At 34.6% G+C, this 20714-nt stretch overlaps 1 protein-coding gene across 1 annotated transcript in view; it reads right to left on the reverse strand.

Moving 5' to 3' along the window:
- The window catches only part of LOC137617168 (uncharacterized), a 184058-nt gene that overhangs the window by 46326 nt on the left and 117018 nt on the right, over positions 1–20714 (reverse strand). The window contains exons 3-4 of the mRNA XM_068347026.1: positions 11230–11270; positions 5451–5452 (exon numbers count right to left, since the gene is read on the reverse strand). Coding sequence (XP_068203127.1) covers positions 5451–5452; positions 11230–11270 — 43 coding nt within the window. The remainder of the gene's footprint in view (positions 1–5450; positions 5453–11229; positions 11271–20714) is intronic.

Raw genomic sequence — 20714 nt, forward strand, 5'->3', positions numbered from 1 at the left:
ACAAAATCTTGTTTAAAATCCTTTAATAAAAGGCAAAGAATTTAACACCACAAAATCTCTAATAGTTTATTGATTATTCAATTTCCAGACTCCATCACATAGTGGCTGCTTCAGAATGTCACTCCAAGACGAGTCTATAGTGGATGGGAGATGCTAGATGAAGGTTCCCATTTGAAGATCATTCAAATAAATTTAAAACTTGTTCTGAGTTCACAACATAAAGTTTTGCCGATAAATGCATTGTCTGATGTACCACATGTTGATCAGCATGATGATGATGAGAGAGAGAGAGAGAGAGAGAGAGAGAGAGAGAGAGAGGTAACAATAAAATACTTCAGGACAGCACTGCTAAGTCACCTCATGATAGGACTTCCCGGTTCCAGAAAGGAGAAGAGAACCAGAGCAAGTGCTATTGATATTTGGTTTACGAATGTGGGTTAAATAGATAGGTGTTGGGGCCTAACAGGCCATTGAGCATCCAAAATGCAAATGGGATTCCCTGCAGTGCAGTAACACTGGAGTAAATGTTAAGAGGATGGACAGCAAAATGGAAGAAATGTAGCAGGGACGGAGTTAAAAGTAGAAGGGTATAGAGTAATTACAGCTAGACCAAGAAATTCCTGAATGAAAGTACAGTAGTCTTCATTGATTCTGGTACGCTTTAGGGGAAGCTAGGAAGACGTCTGACAGCTGTACATTGTAGCAGGTAACGCTGTGTTTAGCAAAAGATAAACTATTGACAACGCTGCCTGTAAAACAAAGTCACTAAGTGTGTAAACACTGAATCAAAAACATTTATATTGATTTTACGAAAGTGCTTTATAGAATTTTTTTCTTAACACTTTGTAAAATTAATCAAGAAAAAGTTTTTGATACCGTGTTTACAAACACCGACTTTGTTTCACAGGCAGCGTTTTCTATTTTACTATACACAGCGTTATTTATTACGATGTACAGCTGTCAGTTGAAGCCAATTATACCTTGATACGAAACCAGGAGAGGTACACAACGTCCACATTGCAATTGTATAATTCTAATTTAACGTCTTTCCTGTGGCTTTCATTAGGCTAAATAACTACACTGTATTCTAAAAGCTTTAATTAGGCGGTGAATGAATTGTGGATTGTTATGCTTAATCAAAGTCAAATCTGTGGAAATTTTGCACATGCACACGTTGGTGCTAGAACTGTTCAGATGAGCTCGTTGACATTTCATAGATTACCAGTTACCGATTGATTGAACCTTGATATCCTTATTAATTTAATTTATTTGTAGTTACTTTTCTTCTTGGTTTATTCTTGACTTCCTAATTGGGGCCCTTAAGCTTCTATCATTTTAATTACAGTTGCAGCATGGTTTGCAAAAATATTTTCCAGCCAAACACAAAAAAAAAAAAAAAAAAATAAATAAATAAAATGCTCATCCACTCCCACTTGCGGGTAAGAACACGACGATTCAATGCCAGCACAACTCCAGCCTGATGAGTCAATATCAAAATCACCTGACATTGTCGTGACCTTCGCCCGATCTAACACCGCATTCATCATCTCAAATCATTGCCCTTGGAGTTGTTATTATCGGCAATCCTCGTCACCTCGTCATCATCATTATTTGTTTTTCGTGCAGGATGTTTTGTCGCAATCCCGAGCGACGTGACCCGAATCCTTCCGTTCACGGTATCAACAACGACATTTTGCTTCGCACGACAACCGGAACTTCCTTTTGCTTTCCGGGGTTCTTGAAAAAATCACATGTCACTCACTTAGACAGAGACGAGCTTCAGATGCTGCCTTTTATACACAAACAGTATATACTGTATATATATATATATATATATACATATATATATACATATATAAATATGTATATATAAATATATATATATATATACATATATATATATATGTATATATATATATATATATATATACATATATAAATATGTATATATAAATATGTATATATATATATATATATATATGTATATATATATATATATATCATGATTAGCAAAGCTCAAAGCTGTAATAGTCAGGGTCATCCATACTAGGTTGGGGGGCTGTAACCAATCAACCGAAAATCTCCCACCATCACCAGTCCACAGTTGATCAACGTGGTGATGATAACTGATCAAAACCCCGACATGAATAAGGACATGTATGAGGCCTTTGTCTTGCAGCAGACTAGAATCGGCTGCATTTGTTGTTCTATATTCATACACACAAGAAAACATCTCGCTCCCTGACAATATCTACCTTGGCCTGCAACTGGAGCAATCTTTTTAATTTAACATGTTATATATTTTCTAGGATAACCCCTTCTCGACATTATGGTAATGGGGATTTCAAATTCCCTGATGCACTACAGAGGGGAGGGGATAGATTTCCCACTATAAGGGGAAGCGCCACAAACTAGGAAGCTAAACAGATTAATTGACCAGAGAGGCATTCATAATCTCCCACAAAATATTTGACTCGTAATGAGCCCTACCAAGTAGGGTGAAGAAAATACCCTTGAACAATTTCACAAATAATCACGAACTTCTGTTAAACATACCGAAGAAGGCCCTCGTCGCTTTCTGATCATTACCTAAGCGTTTAATTTCACACAATATTCAACTAAAAAACAAGAACATATACCTCCACTCATTCTGTATCCATGATCAACGTCCATTAAACAAAATGACCTGAAATAAAACGCTTATTATCGCTGATCGATCGGGAAATACTATTGCAAAACAACTCGTACAGACACTCTTCAAATTATTACACCAAACGTGTGCGAAGTGATTGATGAGTAATGTCCTAGATATAGAATTCCTCCAGGCAGGAAAAACTCTATAATCCCGAGAGACAGGAAAGTTATCTTAAGGGAGAAAAATAAAACTGAAAATTCCGAAGTCGATGCCGCCGAATTCAAATCTGGCATTTACTTAGTTCATTTACTTTAAAGGCCCTTCCACACACACACACAAACCCTGCAAGATTTGTTTGTTTTAATCCGCGTTGTCAAATTCACGGTTTCATAAAACTTTTAGAATAAAATATTCTTCAACTTCTTGAAATCCTAATATCATCAGTCCTTCGGATGTTTAGTGGATGCTTGTTATACAATCTTGGGCCGCATATCTGAAAGCCCACGAACTTACAGTTGATGTGCATCTTGACTCCATTAACTTGAAGCCATCCGTAACTATACGCGTGTCGACACGATTTATTGGCTGCCACGATGTGTACCAATTATCTTAAACCTTTTGGCCATCCAGTTCTGATATTTTGATGAGTCATTGCATATATCTTAGAATATATTCTAGCCCTAATAGTCAGCCACTGTAGTTCAATCAGAACGGGAGTACCACTTTCTCTGTGTGGGACACATTATCAAACTTGCTCCTATGTTTATCATGATTTGTAACTTCTTCAGATGTACTTCGGGTAACTTGTAATACTTCAAGTAATCAGTCATGATAATAGCACGGTTGATTGGAAGTTTCTCAACAGATCATTCATCTCATCTAGATATTTATCAAGAGAAATGTTTTGAAAATTTCACGAAGTGAGGGCTGTTTTCTGTCTCGGCTTATTGCATTGGTTATTTCTCTGTTGAACCATTTAGGCTGCGGAATTCCATTTGGTAAAATTTGTCTAAGCGGTATACATTTAGCCCTTTCTTCTTTGTCTATCTATGTTCCCTATTTCTTGGTATTCTAAATTATTGGTGTATTTCTTCAGTTGTATCCAGTTACCCCCCATCTGTATTCTAGCTTTTGCCAATATTTTCACCTACAGAAACACTGGATACTAAATTTTCTTCTGTTGTCAGCGAAAAAAATCTAGTATATTGTTTCCCCTGGTTGGTTTATCGACCCACAGATGGAGGAATTCATTGTTGACAAATTCTAGTAGTCTCTGTCCCTCTGTTTGATGTATAATTCATAGTGTCCAAATTTACTGCTGCATTGAAGTCTCCCATTGGGACAGCTAGCTTATTGTTAACTTCTTGTCTCAGTTGTATATGCAGCTCTTCGTTCTGTTCTTGCGATTGTATGGCAGTCTGTATATTAACAGTATGGCCATGTTTTTCCTATGGTGTTAATATTTGGACCTGCCACTTCATATTCGGTTTCTTTTAATTTCAATTGGCTTTAGGTGATTTCTAACATAGAGCATTAACCCTCCACATTTTTGGTAAGACTATCCTTCTTAAAAAAAGCTTGTAACCTGGGATTCTGTATTCTCAGATAAAATCATTTGTTTTTCCATTGAATACCTGGGTAATACCTATGACATCTAGTTCCTCATCAGCTATCATTGCCCTGAAGTTTTCCATTTTGTTTCTGACTGAGCATTGGATTCTCTCTCTGAATGAATTTTCTATCTTTTCTCTCTTCCTCTGTGGCTTTGCTAGTTTCCCTGATTTACTAAGTGCTTTAGCTTTACTTCTATCAGGATTATCTAAATTATCTGCCACATTTCCTCTATTTATTGATGGAAGATTTTCTAAGGGTCGAGTTTATCTTTTGTCTAATATGTTCCTCAAGTAATTATACAGGTTGACATTACAGTAAGTACGTTTCTGTATACCCTCTCACCCAATTGCCTAAAGTGTATTCCATCTATTTCGTATAATTCTCTCTTGCGTAGAAAGTGTCCCGAGGATCTAGAAATGTCAGCATTTTTAGCTGGCATATGGCCTTTAGCCTTCCAGAGGGCGAAGTGGCTGACATGGAGTCTCTTGAAAATACCCATAGCAATTGTATTATTCTTGTTCATAGTTGTTTCAATAGGTGTTTTTTCTAGTTGTTCAACCAAATGTTGTTTAGACAGCGGTGTCCTTTCTAAAGAACAGATCGTTTCCGGTTGCCTGATCAATAGTAGTGGTCTTGTTGATCACCGTTGTAGTTCACTTACTACTTCTATCTTCTGGATAGGACCTGGCCTTTCTCTTCTTTTTAAGGCCGAAGTGCTCACCTTGGTCCCTTACCATAGTCTTTACATTAACAGTCTCTCGTTTCCTCTTCCTCCGCTATGAGGAAGAATCTGTTTCTAGTGGCAGTTACATTTCTAGGATGTTGTTTAGTCCTGGCCTTTGGTACCCTTCCTCTGGTGAGTGTCATGAACTGTCCGTTATTGTTGGTAATTATTTCCTCATTAAGTTCTATCCTTTATTTTACGTTCTGTATCTCTTGAATACTATTCCCATTTTATACAACATCGTCTATGACTTCTTTGTTTCTTATTTCCAACTGTTGAAACTTGGACATAATCTATATAATTTATATTCTTGGTTTTCCTTTTTCAATTCACTGTTCTTGATAGCAGAACAGGCATACACTATTACCGTGCAAGTTTGCAGCGCTTCCTTCTTTGAAGTCGAAGCACCAATTCTTTATCTAGCACTTTGAACACCTATGCTTTAACTTAATCATCTCTTTCATCTTTAATATTCACTTCTATACTTGCTTGCTTTGTGGGTACTAATATAAAAAGGGGGTACCTGATACCCACATGCTGCCTCATCGGCTTACACGAGAGAGAGAGAGAGAGAGAGAGAGAGAGAGAGAGAGAGAAAATACGTCTGTTCGCTCTTCTCTTGCCCCACCTTACCTGTGAAACTATGAACTGGATAATTCCGGTATTTGGTATTTCCGGAGATTGGAAATAGGAAGCAGTTCACATTTATGTGTCAAATACTGCGTAGAATGTCAATACATGAAATAATTGCTGTAGGCTAATTTCTACTTGTAAAAATAATGGACAATATCAATATGAAATGTGTGCATATGAAAGAAATACAAGTATTTTCTACCTTTAATAAGAGAATTTCTGAAAAAAAAATTCGTTCTGATTATTGTAAATCTCTCTCTCTCTCTCTCTCTCTCTCTCTCTCTCTCTCTCTCTTCAGGGGTTTAATCGATCAATTAACAATAAAATAAAAATTAAAAAATGTATCAAACTGGTATTGGTAACTTTACTTTTCTGCCCAACGAATACACCCATCAACCACTGCAATTAAATATAAATATAAGTGCCAGTTTATTCTTATTCATTTTCGATCTAGGTCCATAGTGTTAATGCATCCGTACTATATCCGCAGTTTCCGTACAGCCTCCGTACTTTCCTGGCAGTAAAATACACAAAATTCCGTATCGACATGGCCAGTTTCAGTCATCAGCGCGTAGTGTTGGTGTGATCAGGGTATTGGAAGATCCCTCCCTTCCTGAACTTACAAGTGCCTCATGCTCTCATCTTACTGGCTCTAGTCTAAAGATCTGTCTTCCCCAATGTATATATCCTTAACAAGTTCTTGGTTATTTTACCCGATGAACCAAAGGTGTAATTCAACTAGTTATTTTAGCGACCCTTAAGCAGGGCGCAATTCTGATTTAATCCGGCTTCTTGAATTCAGTTCCGAGTCAGGTCTAATATCAACTATTCTAACTGTAATAAGCAGTACATTAGGCTGCAACGGGGAGGTCATCCATATGTGGGGAGAAACCGATCAACAATTAATTAAATGAATAAATAAATAAATAAATATATATATATATATATATATATATATATATTATGTATGTATGTATCATCAGCCGTTGTTTGTCCACTGCTTCTTTTGCAGTCTCTCGGATCACATTCTGTTACTCATACTGTTCCTCTATTATCTGTCATTCTCATTATATGTCTAGCCCATGTCCATTTCCTTTTTGTACATGTTGTTTAGAATATCCTCTACTTCAGTTTGCTCTTGTATCCATGTTCCTCTTTCTCTGTCTCTTTGTGGTAATCCCATCATTATTCTTTCCACAGCCCTTTGAGGCGTAATTAGCTTATATTCTATGGATTTAGTAAGGCTCCAAGTTTCTGATGCATAAGTTAATACTGGTAGGACCATCTGATTAAATACTTTTCTTTTTAGAGAAATTGGCATTTTAATTTTCATAATCTTATTTAGTTTACCAAAGGTTCTCTATATCATACTTATCCTTCTTTTAATTTCGGTCTCATGTCTTAGTGTCTATAAGTTCGTCCATGATCCTTATTTGTCTTTTTTTTTCATTTCCATTGAACATTATCCTAGTTCTGCTCATATTAGTTTTCAGTCCTACATTCCAGATTCCTCTATTCTTGGCGTGGAAAAGGCATGCTCTCTACTGAGTGTCTTTTTAGTTATACAGTATAAATGTATTTACCTTCTTTTTAAAAATTCATATTGTTGGTTCGCCTAATTCAAAATTATAGATTTAGTGGTCCAAGAAGTTAGGAAGAATGGCGACCGCTGCTCCAGACAACCTCTGTTATTCTTAATGTTCATCTATTATCTGTCATTCTCATTACATGTCCTGCCCATGTCCATTTATTTTTTCTCACATGTTAGAATACCCTCTACCTTTGTTTGTTCTCATATCCATGTTGCTCTTTTCTGCCTCTTAATGATAATCCCATCATTATTCTTTCCATAGCCCTTTTGAGTTTAGTAAGGTTCCAAGTTTCTGACGAATAAGTAAATACTAGTAGGACCATCTGATTAAATAATTTTCTTTTTACAGAATATTGCAATGTACTTTTATTCTCATTTTGTTTACCAAAAGCTCTCTATCCCATGATTATCCTTCTTTCAATTTTGGTCTGTGTCTGTCCTAAGAACGTATATTTATTAAAAATAAATATGACCCTTATTTTCCATCTCTGCCTTTTCATTGAACAATATTTTTAGTTTTACTCATATTCATTTGCAGACCTACATTTCTTCTTCCTCTATTCAGATCAATCATATTTTGCAATTCCTCCCAATTCATTAAGTACAACTGTGTCATCTGTACTTTAAGTCGTTAAGGTAGCCCCCATTAATAATAATAATAATATATATATATATATATATATATATATACTGCATTGTATGTCAAATTTTAACTTTTTTCTATGACATACACATTTACAATCTTACAATTTATAACATATATCATCGTATATTTACACGAATAATTTTTTTGAAGGAAAAAAGATTTTCATCACTTGCAACTTGAGTTTCCCTGTTCCTTAATGCAGCATTCCTTTGGTTTCCGTTGCTGTAAACGCCATATGGTTGTCACATCAGTAAATGTGGGCAGAGGACTCACGTAATGGGTCCTGTCTGCACTTTTCCTTTAAAGTCACCATAAAATTTCCGCGTACATAAACTGATTATTTTTATACATATAATCAAACACTGTGCGCAAAATGAAGATTCGTATAAAAGGGTAGTTATAAAGAAAAAACAACCCTCACAGAGAAAGCTCTTGTACAGAAGATACTTAATGATACTTAATTTAATGAACATCAAGAATCAGTTAAAATGTCTTGACCATATCCATAGCTTTTCTTGGTTGATTCCTCACATATTTGTTAACTGATTTGATATACTCATCAATATTTTATTGAAGCCATCATATTTCAAATGTCTTCGTCTTTTTTTTTTCTTCTCAGACAGACCTCTTTTATGTGGAATATGATTTCTTACGTGAAAGAAAAAATATCTTTTCAATGGTTTCATCCCATTAAGATGAGGATTACCTCGCCAGGTCCTTCCGTTTTTTATGGTATACCAAGGGTCATGGCGGACACACACTTACGTCAGAAACTCTCTCTCTCTCTCTCTCTCTCTCTCTCTCTCTCTCTCTCTCTCTACTGCCTGAAAAACGGTCAGCCTACACTATGCACTTAATTTACTACTTAAAAAGAGAGACAATTTCAATTTAAAGAAACCAATCTGTCCCTCTCGTACGGGACAAGATTCGAACGCAGTCCTATAGCATTGCCAGCTAGACCACGAGAGAGAGAGAGAGAGAGAGAGAGAGAGAGAGAGAGAGAGAGAATAATGTATAAGCAACTAAATAAAATCAAGAGTCGCATTTGATCAATAAGACATTACCGCTGTCATGCGACGTGTGCGTTATTGATTAAGATCGAGTTCTACAGGTAAGTCGCTAGTTACAAATCCTGTTCCTCCTTTTCTGCACTGTTTCAAAGTGATAGCGCGCTCAGTTCAAAGCCTGAAAGCCCATGTTCGATCACCGAAACAGCTCAGGAGTTTCCAAAAAAATTGAAATCCTAATTACATTGGTTGACTTAAATAGCAGATTATGTTCCTAGTATAAGTCCCCCAGGCTTAAGTAACACTCCAGAGAGAAACCTGTCTTAATACTCTCTCTCTCTCTCTCTCTCTCTCTCTCTCTCTCTCTCTCTCTCCAAGAAATTTATTGACAGGCGATAGATGCATCTGCACAGACACATTTATTAACAATTATAAAACAACGATATACATTTACAAGAAAAATCCATCGAAATCAAATTCCAACATTATTTACGTGAACAAAATCTTCAGAAATAAAAGGGAATGAATGAGAGACCAGGAACGTATACAACTACTATTTAATTTTGTGATATATTCGTGTTGACACAAATGCACTGTAAACTAGAACGACACAGGGAGGTTTTAACAGTTACGTGTACTGCTTCTCTTGATTTAAACATTGTAACGAGAGAGAGAGAGAGAGAGAGAGAGAGAGAGAGAGAATACAATAACAATATTAACAAACTTATCTTCATAATCTCCATCACAATCATATCAGGTTTCTTTACTCAAATAAGAGAAATTAAAAACCAGAATATAAATAACATCTTTCACCTCATTATTACACACATCTGTCGAATCCGGATAAGCGATTAGGAGAAAATTAATTTCATAATTAGTGATAATAACATATATACATATGTACAAAACGTGCATTCCACACTGTACCAAATTCCAATACAAATTTTCAGTCACGAGCATAATTGCCGATTACAATGGACCAGAATTGACTTGTTCATAGCTTCTTGGGTGTTAGTTATTTTTCGCAACTTAGCAAGACTTGGAGATTATTTTTGCACTTTTTAGGCATATGTCCTACTGATTACCATCCAATTTTCATAACTTGGAATTCTTGGCAAAACATCTAAAGATGTATTTTCTGTCAGTTAGCAGATTGGCTTTTGCAAAGGCATTGGAGAATGTGATGCCATTCTTAAAATGTCATATGCTTTATGGAAATCCCTTGATTGGTCAGGAAATTTGTATGATGGCCTTGATTTCGAGCTTTCTTTGACAGTATTAATAAAGAAGCACTTGTTTTCAAATATAAACAGATGGGAGTATGTGGGTCTTTTCTTAGCTCCAGATTAAAATTTTAAGTAATATTGCAAATAGTTGTTGGTAGGCACCAAAGTGACTATATGGATGTAATATCTGGTGTTCTTCAGGATAGTGTTCTTGGCCCAATACTTTACATATTATATTCGCATGGTCTGTGGTTTGGTCTTGAAAACAAGCATATTGTATAAGCAGATGATGCTATTCTCTTTGCCTCAATTCCATCTCCTGAATGTAAATTAGATCTGGGGTTACTGAATCCCTTATTGAGACCTTGCATTCGATCTTTGCATGACATCACTTTAACTAAAACCAACTCAATTAACATGCTAGGTATTCTGGATTGTAAAATTTACTTTTAAGAAACACATCATTCGGTCCAGTTCTTCTTCAATTACACATAGGCATACCGAGTCTTTTAAGATATTTGGTTACCATTCTATCCTAAGAAATTTTTAATTATTCCATTTTACCATGTTTTGATTATTGTTCTTATATCTGGTCATGAGTTCTGACTACAATCTTAATTTGTTGGACAGAGTTAAATTCCTTATCCCCGTCATTCAGTTAGTTTTGTGCATGTTGTATAAGATTTTTCGCAATTTTGACCATCCTTTACATTCAGATCTTCTCGACAGTACGCAGTACAAGGCAAGCAGTTAATTCTAGGTCTTGCCTTCTCTATTACAAGGCTTAGAACGATTTCCCGAATATAATCAGCGAACTCCGAAAGTTCAAACTTATAACAAATTCTCGCTTCATACAATCAATCAATATATTTAATATTTTTTTTATGTCCCATAATATATAGTTTATCCGTATATTCAATTTCCTTACACGGCGGGCTGCTTTCCCTGTTGGAGCCCTTGGGTTACAGTATCCAGTTTTTTTCAAATAGGGTTCTAGCTTCAGAAACAAGAACAACAACAACAACAACAACAACAACAATAATAATAATAATACTGAAACAAAATTTGCAGACCTTATATTAACATGAAAATTAGCTTTCTCAAAATATGAGAGATTTAAGGAAAAAAAAAACGAACAAAAAAGTAAACTTACTTTGACTTGTTTTTTATGGTCTTCGTTGGGTCGAGCCAATGCTGAAAAGAAAAAAATATACTCACGTTAGTAATTTATATAGACTGGGACATAGATAAACGATTTAATTCGTATAATATTCTCTCTCTCTCTCTCTCTCTCTCTCTCTCTCTCTCTCTCTCTCTCCAAAAACCTGCCAAAGAAATAATATAATTTAATAATCAACTTGGATTTTTATTAATTATAAACTCTAGACCACAGGCCAGGCACTGGTCACAGCGAGGTCACTCAGCGGCAGGGCCGTCATAAATTCAGTCAAATCGTGTTCAAAACACAACCAAATTCATTTAGAATGTTTGCTTGATATTCTGAACAAAGGCAAAACACAGAAAATAATATATATGCTAACAAATAAACAATTTGCAAACCACAATAGTCAGCAGGTAGAAGATGAAACCAGATCAAATTAAAGACTACAGATCTTTATCTTTGGCTATAAAATATCAGCCACAGAAGTATAAAATATCCATTAACAAAAAATATAGACGCAAGTCCAGATTTCACTTTCTCCTTACCGCAATCACTTTCTACTTGTTATATCTTCTGGAAAGGGCCTGCAATAATTAAATTAATAAACGATCATCAAAATTATATACATATCAAATATCTGAATTAAATATGAAAAAATAACAACCAATATATAGCCTATCTACACACACAAACAAATATATATATATATATATATATGTGTGTGTGTGTGTGTGTGTGGTGTGTATGTATGTTGTTGTCTCATTCTAAATTTTCAAGCAAGTTTTGTAAACCTGCTACACACACGAGCCTCGTTATTAGGGTTAATTACTCTTCTTTCGTAACTATTCACAGTTTCGACATCGCTTAACTGACCATATTCTATAACCGGGGCTTGATTTCTAAATCATCCCAACAGCATCATTTCCTTCAGTATTCAATTGCCATCTAATGCAAACTTGATTATAAGAGCAAATTATTATGTATATGAAATTCCAACTCTTGAGCGCTTCTTTGATATATATATATATATATATACATTTATATATATATTTATTTATAATTATATACATATATATATATATATATATATATACACACAGGCATTTACTCTTTATATCATGGAGATAATAAACATCGTGAAATGATGAGTACTTTGTCCAAAGCCCGAGATCTCTTTTGTTATAATCGTAGCTTATACTTTTCCATATATCTTTTCAACCTTGCCAATAACACCTCTATCAGCAGACCTCGCTCAAATATCAACTACTATTATTATTCCTCTTCTCAAAACTCGCACCATTTCTCTTCCAATTCCACTACCTTTCTTCCTACAAAATAATCCTCCATTCACCTCTCCCTAACCTTAGCAACGCACTCCCACCTTCCTTCAATCCCACATTCAACCACCAATTTCGTCTATTACTCCTCTGAATATGCGCATTCAAAAGCACCTCCATGCATCAACGGATAGAAGAAGAATGCGTACTTCAGGACTCTCTTTTTAAAGGTCCATTCAACAGAGTACTTTTCACGCACCCTCTTAACCGTTGCCCACTCTACATCCGTCTCCGGTCTACGAGATGTTTTTATTTATTCGCTTCACCCTTGCTTACGCCTGCATTCTTCTCCTTCATGTCAAGCACTATTATGTATTAGCTGGTTGATTTCATTTCAAGAATTTTGTCCAAGTGGACCAAAGTTGGGACGCAGAAACTTTTTTGCCGCCAGGTGCTACTGTGAGAATACCCAGCTTGTCCACTATGAAATAACAGTCGAGAGATTTGAATATAGGATGGAAGACAGTAGAAACAAAGTAGAAAACTGAAAAGGGACGCAGATAAGGACAAAGGGGACACTACAAAGACCCTTTAGTAATGTCCTCAGGTGCACCAAGTGCACAATTTGCTGGTGAGAGCGCTTACGAATACTTGAATTGAAAAAGAGGTCCCATCTACTGTACTACATAGAAAATATAATTCTTTGCCAAAGCTAATGAACGGAAATGTATACACATTTCTAAAAGTAGACGCGTGAAATGTCTACAAACTCATACATACAAACACACGTTATATATATATATATATATATATATAATGTGTGTGTCGATACAGGCCTACATGGCTGAGGAATATGAAGTGCGAAGTAGATGATGATGAATGGAGAAGTACTGAATTAAAAGCTCTAGACAGAGACGACTGGCAAAATCTAACCAAGGCCCTTTGCGTCAATAAGCGCAGGAGATGAAATTATATATATATATATATATATATATGTATGTATATATATATGTATATATATATATGTATATATATATATATATATATATTTGTATGTATATATATATATATATATATATTACAACGGGGAAAGTAGAGTGAATCCTGCTTAGTTTCGACTTACCTTATGAAAAAGTAAGATTAAACTAGTCAGGATTCCCTCCATATTTTAGTTTTCCCTGTGGTTCTTTCACATCTGACCATCACGTTTCTCAGCGAGATTTTCCCCATACAAATACATACATATATCTTTTCTAGACTCAAATAATTCGGGTGATATAAGAAGTTGATGAATAGCTAGAATAAAATTCCCTAATTATTAGGAATTTATGGCCCAAATTTTTGAGGGTATGTTAATCAGTAACATTATATAATTATCGCTTCTTCATATTTCATTCACAAATAAAAAATAATTTTATCATATATATATATATATATATATAATATTATATATATAATATAAATATATGTATATATATATGTGTGTATATATATATGTATGTATATATATATATATATATATACACTGTATATTTCGCTAAATAGAAAACATACAGTGTAGATAATTTCTAGCACTGATAATAGCACAGAGATATACCACTATTATCAAAATAAAACTCCACGATAACATTGATTAAAATCATTACAATAAAATACAATTCATAATTTTAATAAGCATTAAAGACAAAATGTAAATAAAAATTTGGTAATGTCTTAAATTTTCATCACTCCACCCCCCTTGTAAGAGAGTCAAAGAGAGGGGGGAAACTGGCCACTGATCGTATCCAATAATCTGTTCAACTTTCTAAGATCGCTGTGGTGTGGCCGGTACAGATATAATTCGTTGCACATTTTCAAGTTATGGAAATCATATTAACTTCATGGAGTCTATTGCAAGTTTTCAATTCTTCAAACGTATTGCTTTGTTTCCAACAGATGTTTCAAGTAAATCTTATTTCGTTTATTCCTGGATATAACCGAAGTTTCATCAATATAAATGAAGATGTGGCATATTTCTTGCCCAGCGGTGCCAGATCTGATTTTACGGATCATGTGTTCAAAAGGTCGTGGTCAATATCATTAAACTAGTCTTGGGTAGTGTCATAGCCTCTGTACCATGGTCTTCCACTGTCTTGGGTTAGAGTTCTCTTGCTTGAGGGCACTCGGGCACACTATTCCACCTTATTTCTCTTCCTCTTTATATAGGAAATATTTATTATAATGTTACTGTTCTTTAAATTTTATTTTTCCTGGTTTCCTTTCCTCACTGGGCTATTTTTCCCCGTTGGAGCCCCTAGGCTTATAGCATACGGCTTTTCCATCTAGGGTTGTACCTTAACAAGCAATAATAATATTAATAAAGGATACTAGCTCTCTGCCAGCCACTATGGTAAGTATGGACAGTTCAAATGACTTCTACAAATGCCTTCAGCTACTATCCGAGGCCAAGGAAATATCCTGAAATAGTTCATTTTATAAAAACAATGAGGTCCTGTAACTGATGAATCGAAGGCTTCCCAGAGAACATATGGAGAAACAAGTGTCATTAATGGCTATTCGCAGACTAAACAAGCAAGCAAGAGACAGAAAATATACTGGATTTTCCTGTTTCCAAAACGGAAAAAGAATAATTTACGATTATTTTGATGAAAATGTAATGAAGAACAATTCTTGAGTTCTATGATGAGAATGGCATTCCTACTTTCGACAAATTGATGGTAGCAATAAAAGAAAATATTGATTTATCATGCACAAGAAATGTGTGCATGGTTTTGACATAATTTTCTTGATACTTAGAAAAAATCTAATTAACGCTGTATTACAAAGTTATGGATGAATTGCGTGTGTTATCATAAGCATAGTTCTCAGATAATTGGTCTTGATACTTGAAGAAAATTATATATAAATGATTTATGTGTTTGTGTAAGCTTTAAAAAGGTTCATGATTTATATGTTTTCCTTCAGCTTTTTTTGTTTTCTTTCAATAGATAAACGAGTTTAATGACACTACACATACTACCCGAATCTTGTACTGCAGTATTTACTTTTATCATTATCACTGCGACTAATGAAAAATCTATAGATTTTGGAGGGAGTAAAAAGAATCGGGGATGAAAATCAAATAAAAAATAAACAATGTAACATTTTTCATTTTTTTCTCGACTCCCAAGGTCTAAAGGCAATCTCTCAGAGAGAGAGAGAGAGAGAGAGAGAGAGAGAGAGAGAGAACACTAACATATGTTCGATGGCCTGATCTTCACTGCTCTCTTCGATTTCCTTAAAATGAGGGGGGGGGGGGGTTGCGGTTAAATGCAATTTTGGATCGTGATAATGTTTGCAACACGGTTATATTCAATCCAGTCTAATACATGTACCTTTGTGGTACATTAAACATTCTATTATTAAGTGGGTGATTTCTTTTAAACGAAATCAAACTCATACCAATAAATAAATTTCTATTCAATTATCTTTAATTATATACATGAGAAAACTTACAATTTTTCCCTGAAACAAATCATTATATTTTGGAAAACGTCCTTCTTTTATATAATACAGAATTCCATTCATCACATATCCATGTTACATTGCCTCATTTTACAAGGTTACTAATGAACTCTGGACGCATATCGTTCCCGTGACCTCTTTTTCAAGTATGGATGTTTGTACCTCCACCAGGCATATCTGCCCTATATTACATTTTCACGCTTTTCTATTCATATTTTCGTTAACCTGTATCCAGTGACGTTTATTTAATGTCCCTGTTACTATATCCCCATCGTGTGCCATACTCCATACCGGATTCTAACAGAATTTACTTTGAAACATTACCAACAGTTTCTTACATAAGTACCGATCTTCTAACATAAAAGGAGAGAGAGAGAGAGAGAGAGAGAGAGAGAGAGAGAGAGAATTATGAATAATTGAGGTCAGGGTATCTCGGCAAGATCCTTTGAGCATTCATGGATATTTCGTTTCTCTCTTACTTAACTCCCAGCTGCATTCCACGACAGTTGACTAATATATATAAGACATATTTCACACTTCCATTGTAATGAGGTTAATTAGCAGGGGAGAACCAACATATCACATTGCCAGACTAAAGTCCATACACCAATTCATTAAGTTACAATGGTGCAAAATCATTATTATAATATGTTAATATTAACATCATCCTTGGATAAATTGTACCTCAACTAAATTTCGCTGTGCCTGAACCACACTTTACATTATTCTTAATAACACTTAACTTTATTTATGAGAGAGAGAGAGAGAGAGAGAGAGAGAGAGAGAGAGAGAGAGAGAAAAAATTTCTAAGCTAGGTGTCCTGATCAACATTTCGACCCACTGCCTTCATCAGGTCCAGACGCCGCCACGTCAACAAAATCCATAAAGTCGATATTTTGATAGTAATCAATGCACGTGACGACCTCTTGGCCAGTAAATAGACGAGCCATGTGTTTGCAATTAAGTGATTCTCGAATGTGAGAGTATTGCCCTGTAATTAACAGTCCACTGATGAATTGTTGTGTAACAAAATAACGTCTGACTGTGTTATGCTTGCAACAGAATATAGATGGCTAACAATGACGGGTGTACTTAGTTATTATTTCTTTCAGCAATTAATTGCTTAACAATAACGATCTTATAAATATAACGAATGATGCTACCGGCCCTCTTTCTCTCTCTCTCTCTCTCTCTCTCTCTCTCTCTCTCTCTCTCATATACACATTTGAAAGAGAAGGAATTATTCGTTAACATAGATGTTTGTAATGAACTTAAAACATAAACTATGTACACAAATGTATACGCATAAATAAGTTTAAATCACAGAAAAATACTATATCATACACCCATCCATGCAAGAAAACACGAAAATTCCTATAAACTATAGTATGACCTAGGTATTAAAATTTCTCTTTCTGTTTCCCTTTGCGTGTCTGGGTGAGTATTCTCACCTATTTTCCCCCTAAGCATAAATGATCTCATGTTGTCAGGAAGTAAATTGAAAGCATTGCTCTTTTTAATATTGGATTTTGGAATGATCTTTCGCTGAATACAAATTGCTGAGAGAGAGAGAGAGAGAGAGAGAGAGAGAGAGAGAGAGAATTTCCCCGATGTTGGATGGGGATTACCTATTCGAGTCCCTCACGTTTTGATGATAAACAAGAGTTATGTTAGACAGTTGGACACAGAAATTCCTGGTACACCTCGCTCTGAAATAGTGCATAAGACAAACACTTACTGCGCGACTAGTTCCTCTTTTAGCCACGTGTACCACCTCTGTCATCTCTCCCTACACTTAAATGCCTGGTTACTTAACGTGAAGTAATGGTGGGACAGGGTGCATTTCTTCAGAGGGAGATGTGCCAGGAAATCATGTGTCCAACTGTACCTAATTTTCTGTCCTTGTGTTTACCTTCGTCCAGTCCATGCCTCGAACATAATGTATGTATTCAAGTCTGCTAGCTGAGTGGAATACAGAGAGAGAGAGAGAGAGAGAGAGAGAGAGAGAGAGAGAGTTTAGTAAAAACCAATCAACTCTATACTTTTACACCTTGATACAACTCGAAGCCTTCAAGAACTTACAACGAATTTCTCCAATACTATATTATCCAAATAATAATTCCGGAAGCGCATACTTATCAATTATGTAGTTATCTTCTTATTGTTTCACTGCGATGTAATTTTCTTCACCAACGTTTTCACACCGTCATATAATATTACATTTACACCAACGATGAAGCGCCAAACAAAAGTATTATAAGCATTGCTAGTTTATGAAAATAATACCGAATCTTTATTTATGGCAAAAATTAAGTAATATTATCAACGTGATAGAATTTTGCGTGAGGGTATTTTAAAAAGTAAAATTCTCTCTCTCTCTCTCTCTCTCTCTCTCTCTCTCTCTCCTCGGGGCAATAAACTCATTACACCAACAACTGTCTCCGACATAAAGAGAAACCGATGGGTTCTGTGGCAATACAAAACCACACACACACACACATAACCAAACAGGTTGTACATTAAACAAACACACGTACAAACATTCTTCAACAAACATAAACAAATCAATATGACGCACGTCATAAAAAATACATGAACAATTATCCTTCCTCGAGTATTTTGCCATGTGATTTTTACGTTTTATTTCACTTAAATTTCAGTTATCAATTTTTCTGCTGCTGTAAATTCTATTATAGGTTTGGCGACAAGTGACTAAAAATAATGAAACACATATGCACACGGATATATATATATATATATATATAATATATATATATATATTTATATATATTTATATATATATATATATATATATATAGAAAGAGAGAGAGAGAGAGAGAGAGAGAGACTCGATATGCTTTAGAGTAATCTCAGGAAGAAGAGCATGACAAGAGACGTAGCGAGTAATTGGAGCGTAAAATTTTCGGAGATATCAGATCCTCTAAAAATAATTTGTCGCTATCTCTTTGAACGTTGTGGTTACATTTTTACCCGTGATTTATAATGTTATAACATAATTTAAAACCGCACCGCAAAATAGGATCAAATTACCCACTTAACCTTTCTATACAGGAGGAGATATATAAATTAGGTATACACGTGTTTGTGTAAACATGAGCGTATATTTACACATCAACAAAATCATTAATGAAGATCATTATTAAAACATTTAAAGCTACAAACCTACTTAAAAACGAGATTGCTCAAGTTCAAGCACGAAAATAATAAAAGCACACCAGTACAGAAAAGAAGCAGAGAAACAAGAATATGATGAGAAGAAAGTCAAAATAAAAGAATAAATAAAAAAAAAACAGTATTATTAGCCCACAAATTGATTTAAAAATTAGTTAGCATCTGCATACGTAACAAGCTGGTTTACAAGGTGAGACCGCACATATACAGATATATATATATATATATATACATACATATATATATATATATATATACATATATATATATATATATACATACATATATATATATATATATACATATATATACATATATATACATATATACATATATATATATATATACATATATATACATATATATATATATATACACATATACATATATATATATATATATATACATATACACACATATATATATATATATACATATACACACATATATATATATATATATATGTGTGTGTGTGTGTATAATAAAAAAAAATAATGGGCCAAGATCACAAATTATGTTTATGTAGTCATGGTGAGCATCCACTTTTCTTGCAATCTGTTGCTTAATCAAATAGCAATGTTAATAAATTGTCCATCAAGACACACACTTTCAAGTATGTACAACACCCTTACCGTTAAATCAGAAAACCTCTGTGTTCTAATGGCAAAAAGGACCTCTGTAACTTCTAGAAGTCTCCCATATATTCAGACGCGCTAAATATACATAGAATTATTTGGCGTAAAGGAAGCCATTCTCCTTTCCAAAAGAATATCTAAACTTCACAATTCACGCGACTATGGTTACTGTTTGGTTAATATAAGCGTATCAGGGAAACTAAAACGTTAAAAGATTCTTAAGTACAAAAAGGACTTAAGAAAAAAAAAGAAAAATAAATACGACAATGAAGATCAATCTGTCTGTCACCCAATACCCTTTCTCTTTCTCAACATCAATTTAATATTTCCTAATTTTACTTTTAAGTGCAAATAATAAGAGTACCATAAGAGGCACTCCTAGTTTCAAATGTGCAATTTACAAGATTACACTAAATGTGGGTAGACCCATCTTTTATTCTCAAAATCGGTTGTGTGTGTGAGATATGATTAATACCATCTAACAGGGGTGGGGATTACCTCGTTCAGTTTCCATCCCCTTTGTGTAGCCTAATGTCATATATACTTAGTCGTTGAAATAATTGATATTAGATCTGACTCCGTAATTGAATACAAGCTGGCGGATCAAATCAGTTTTTCGACTTGCATTCGGGTATTTCAAATAGCCAAGAGGATTAACACCTTGGCTCATCAGATAAAATATCGAAGAACTTGTAGAAGATGCACTGGTTACTGACGATTGGGAAATATTAAAAAGTGAGAATCTATCACCAGTTCTATAGTAGAGGCGGAGTAATTGAAGAGCAAATGTTTCTAATATTAAAGGAGGATTGGAACTAATCGTTCTGTGATTTTGTAGACGTCTAGAATCTTATAGCATTTATACTTT

The sequence above is a fragment of the Palaemon carinicauda genome, chromosome 23, assembly GCF_036898095.1.
Source record: "Palaemon carinicauda isolate YSFRI2023 chromosome 23, ASM3689809v2, whole genome shotgun sequence".
Taxonomy (NCBI): Eukaryota; Metazoa; Arthropoda; class Malacostraca; order Decapoda; family Palaemonidae; genus Palaemon; species Palaemon carinicauda.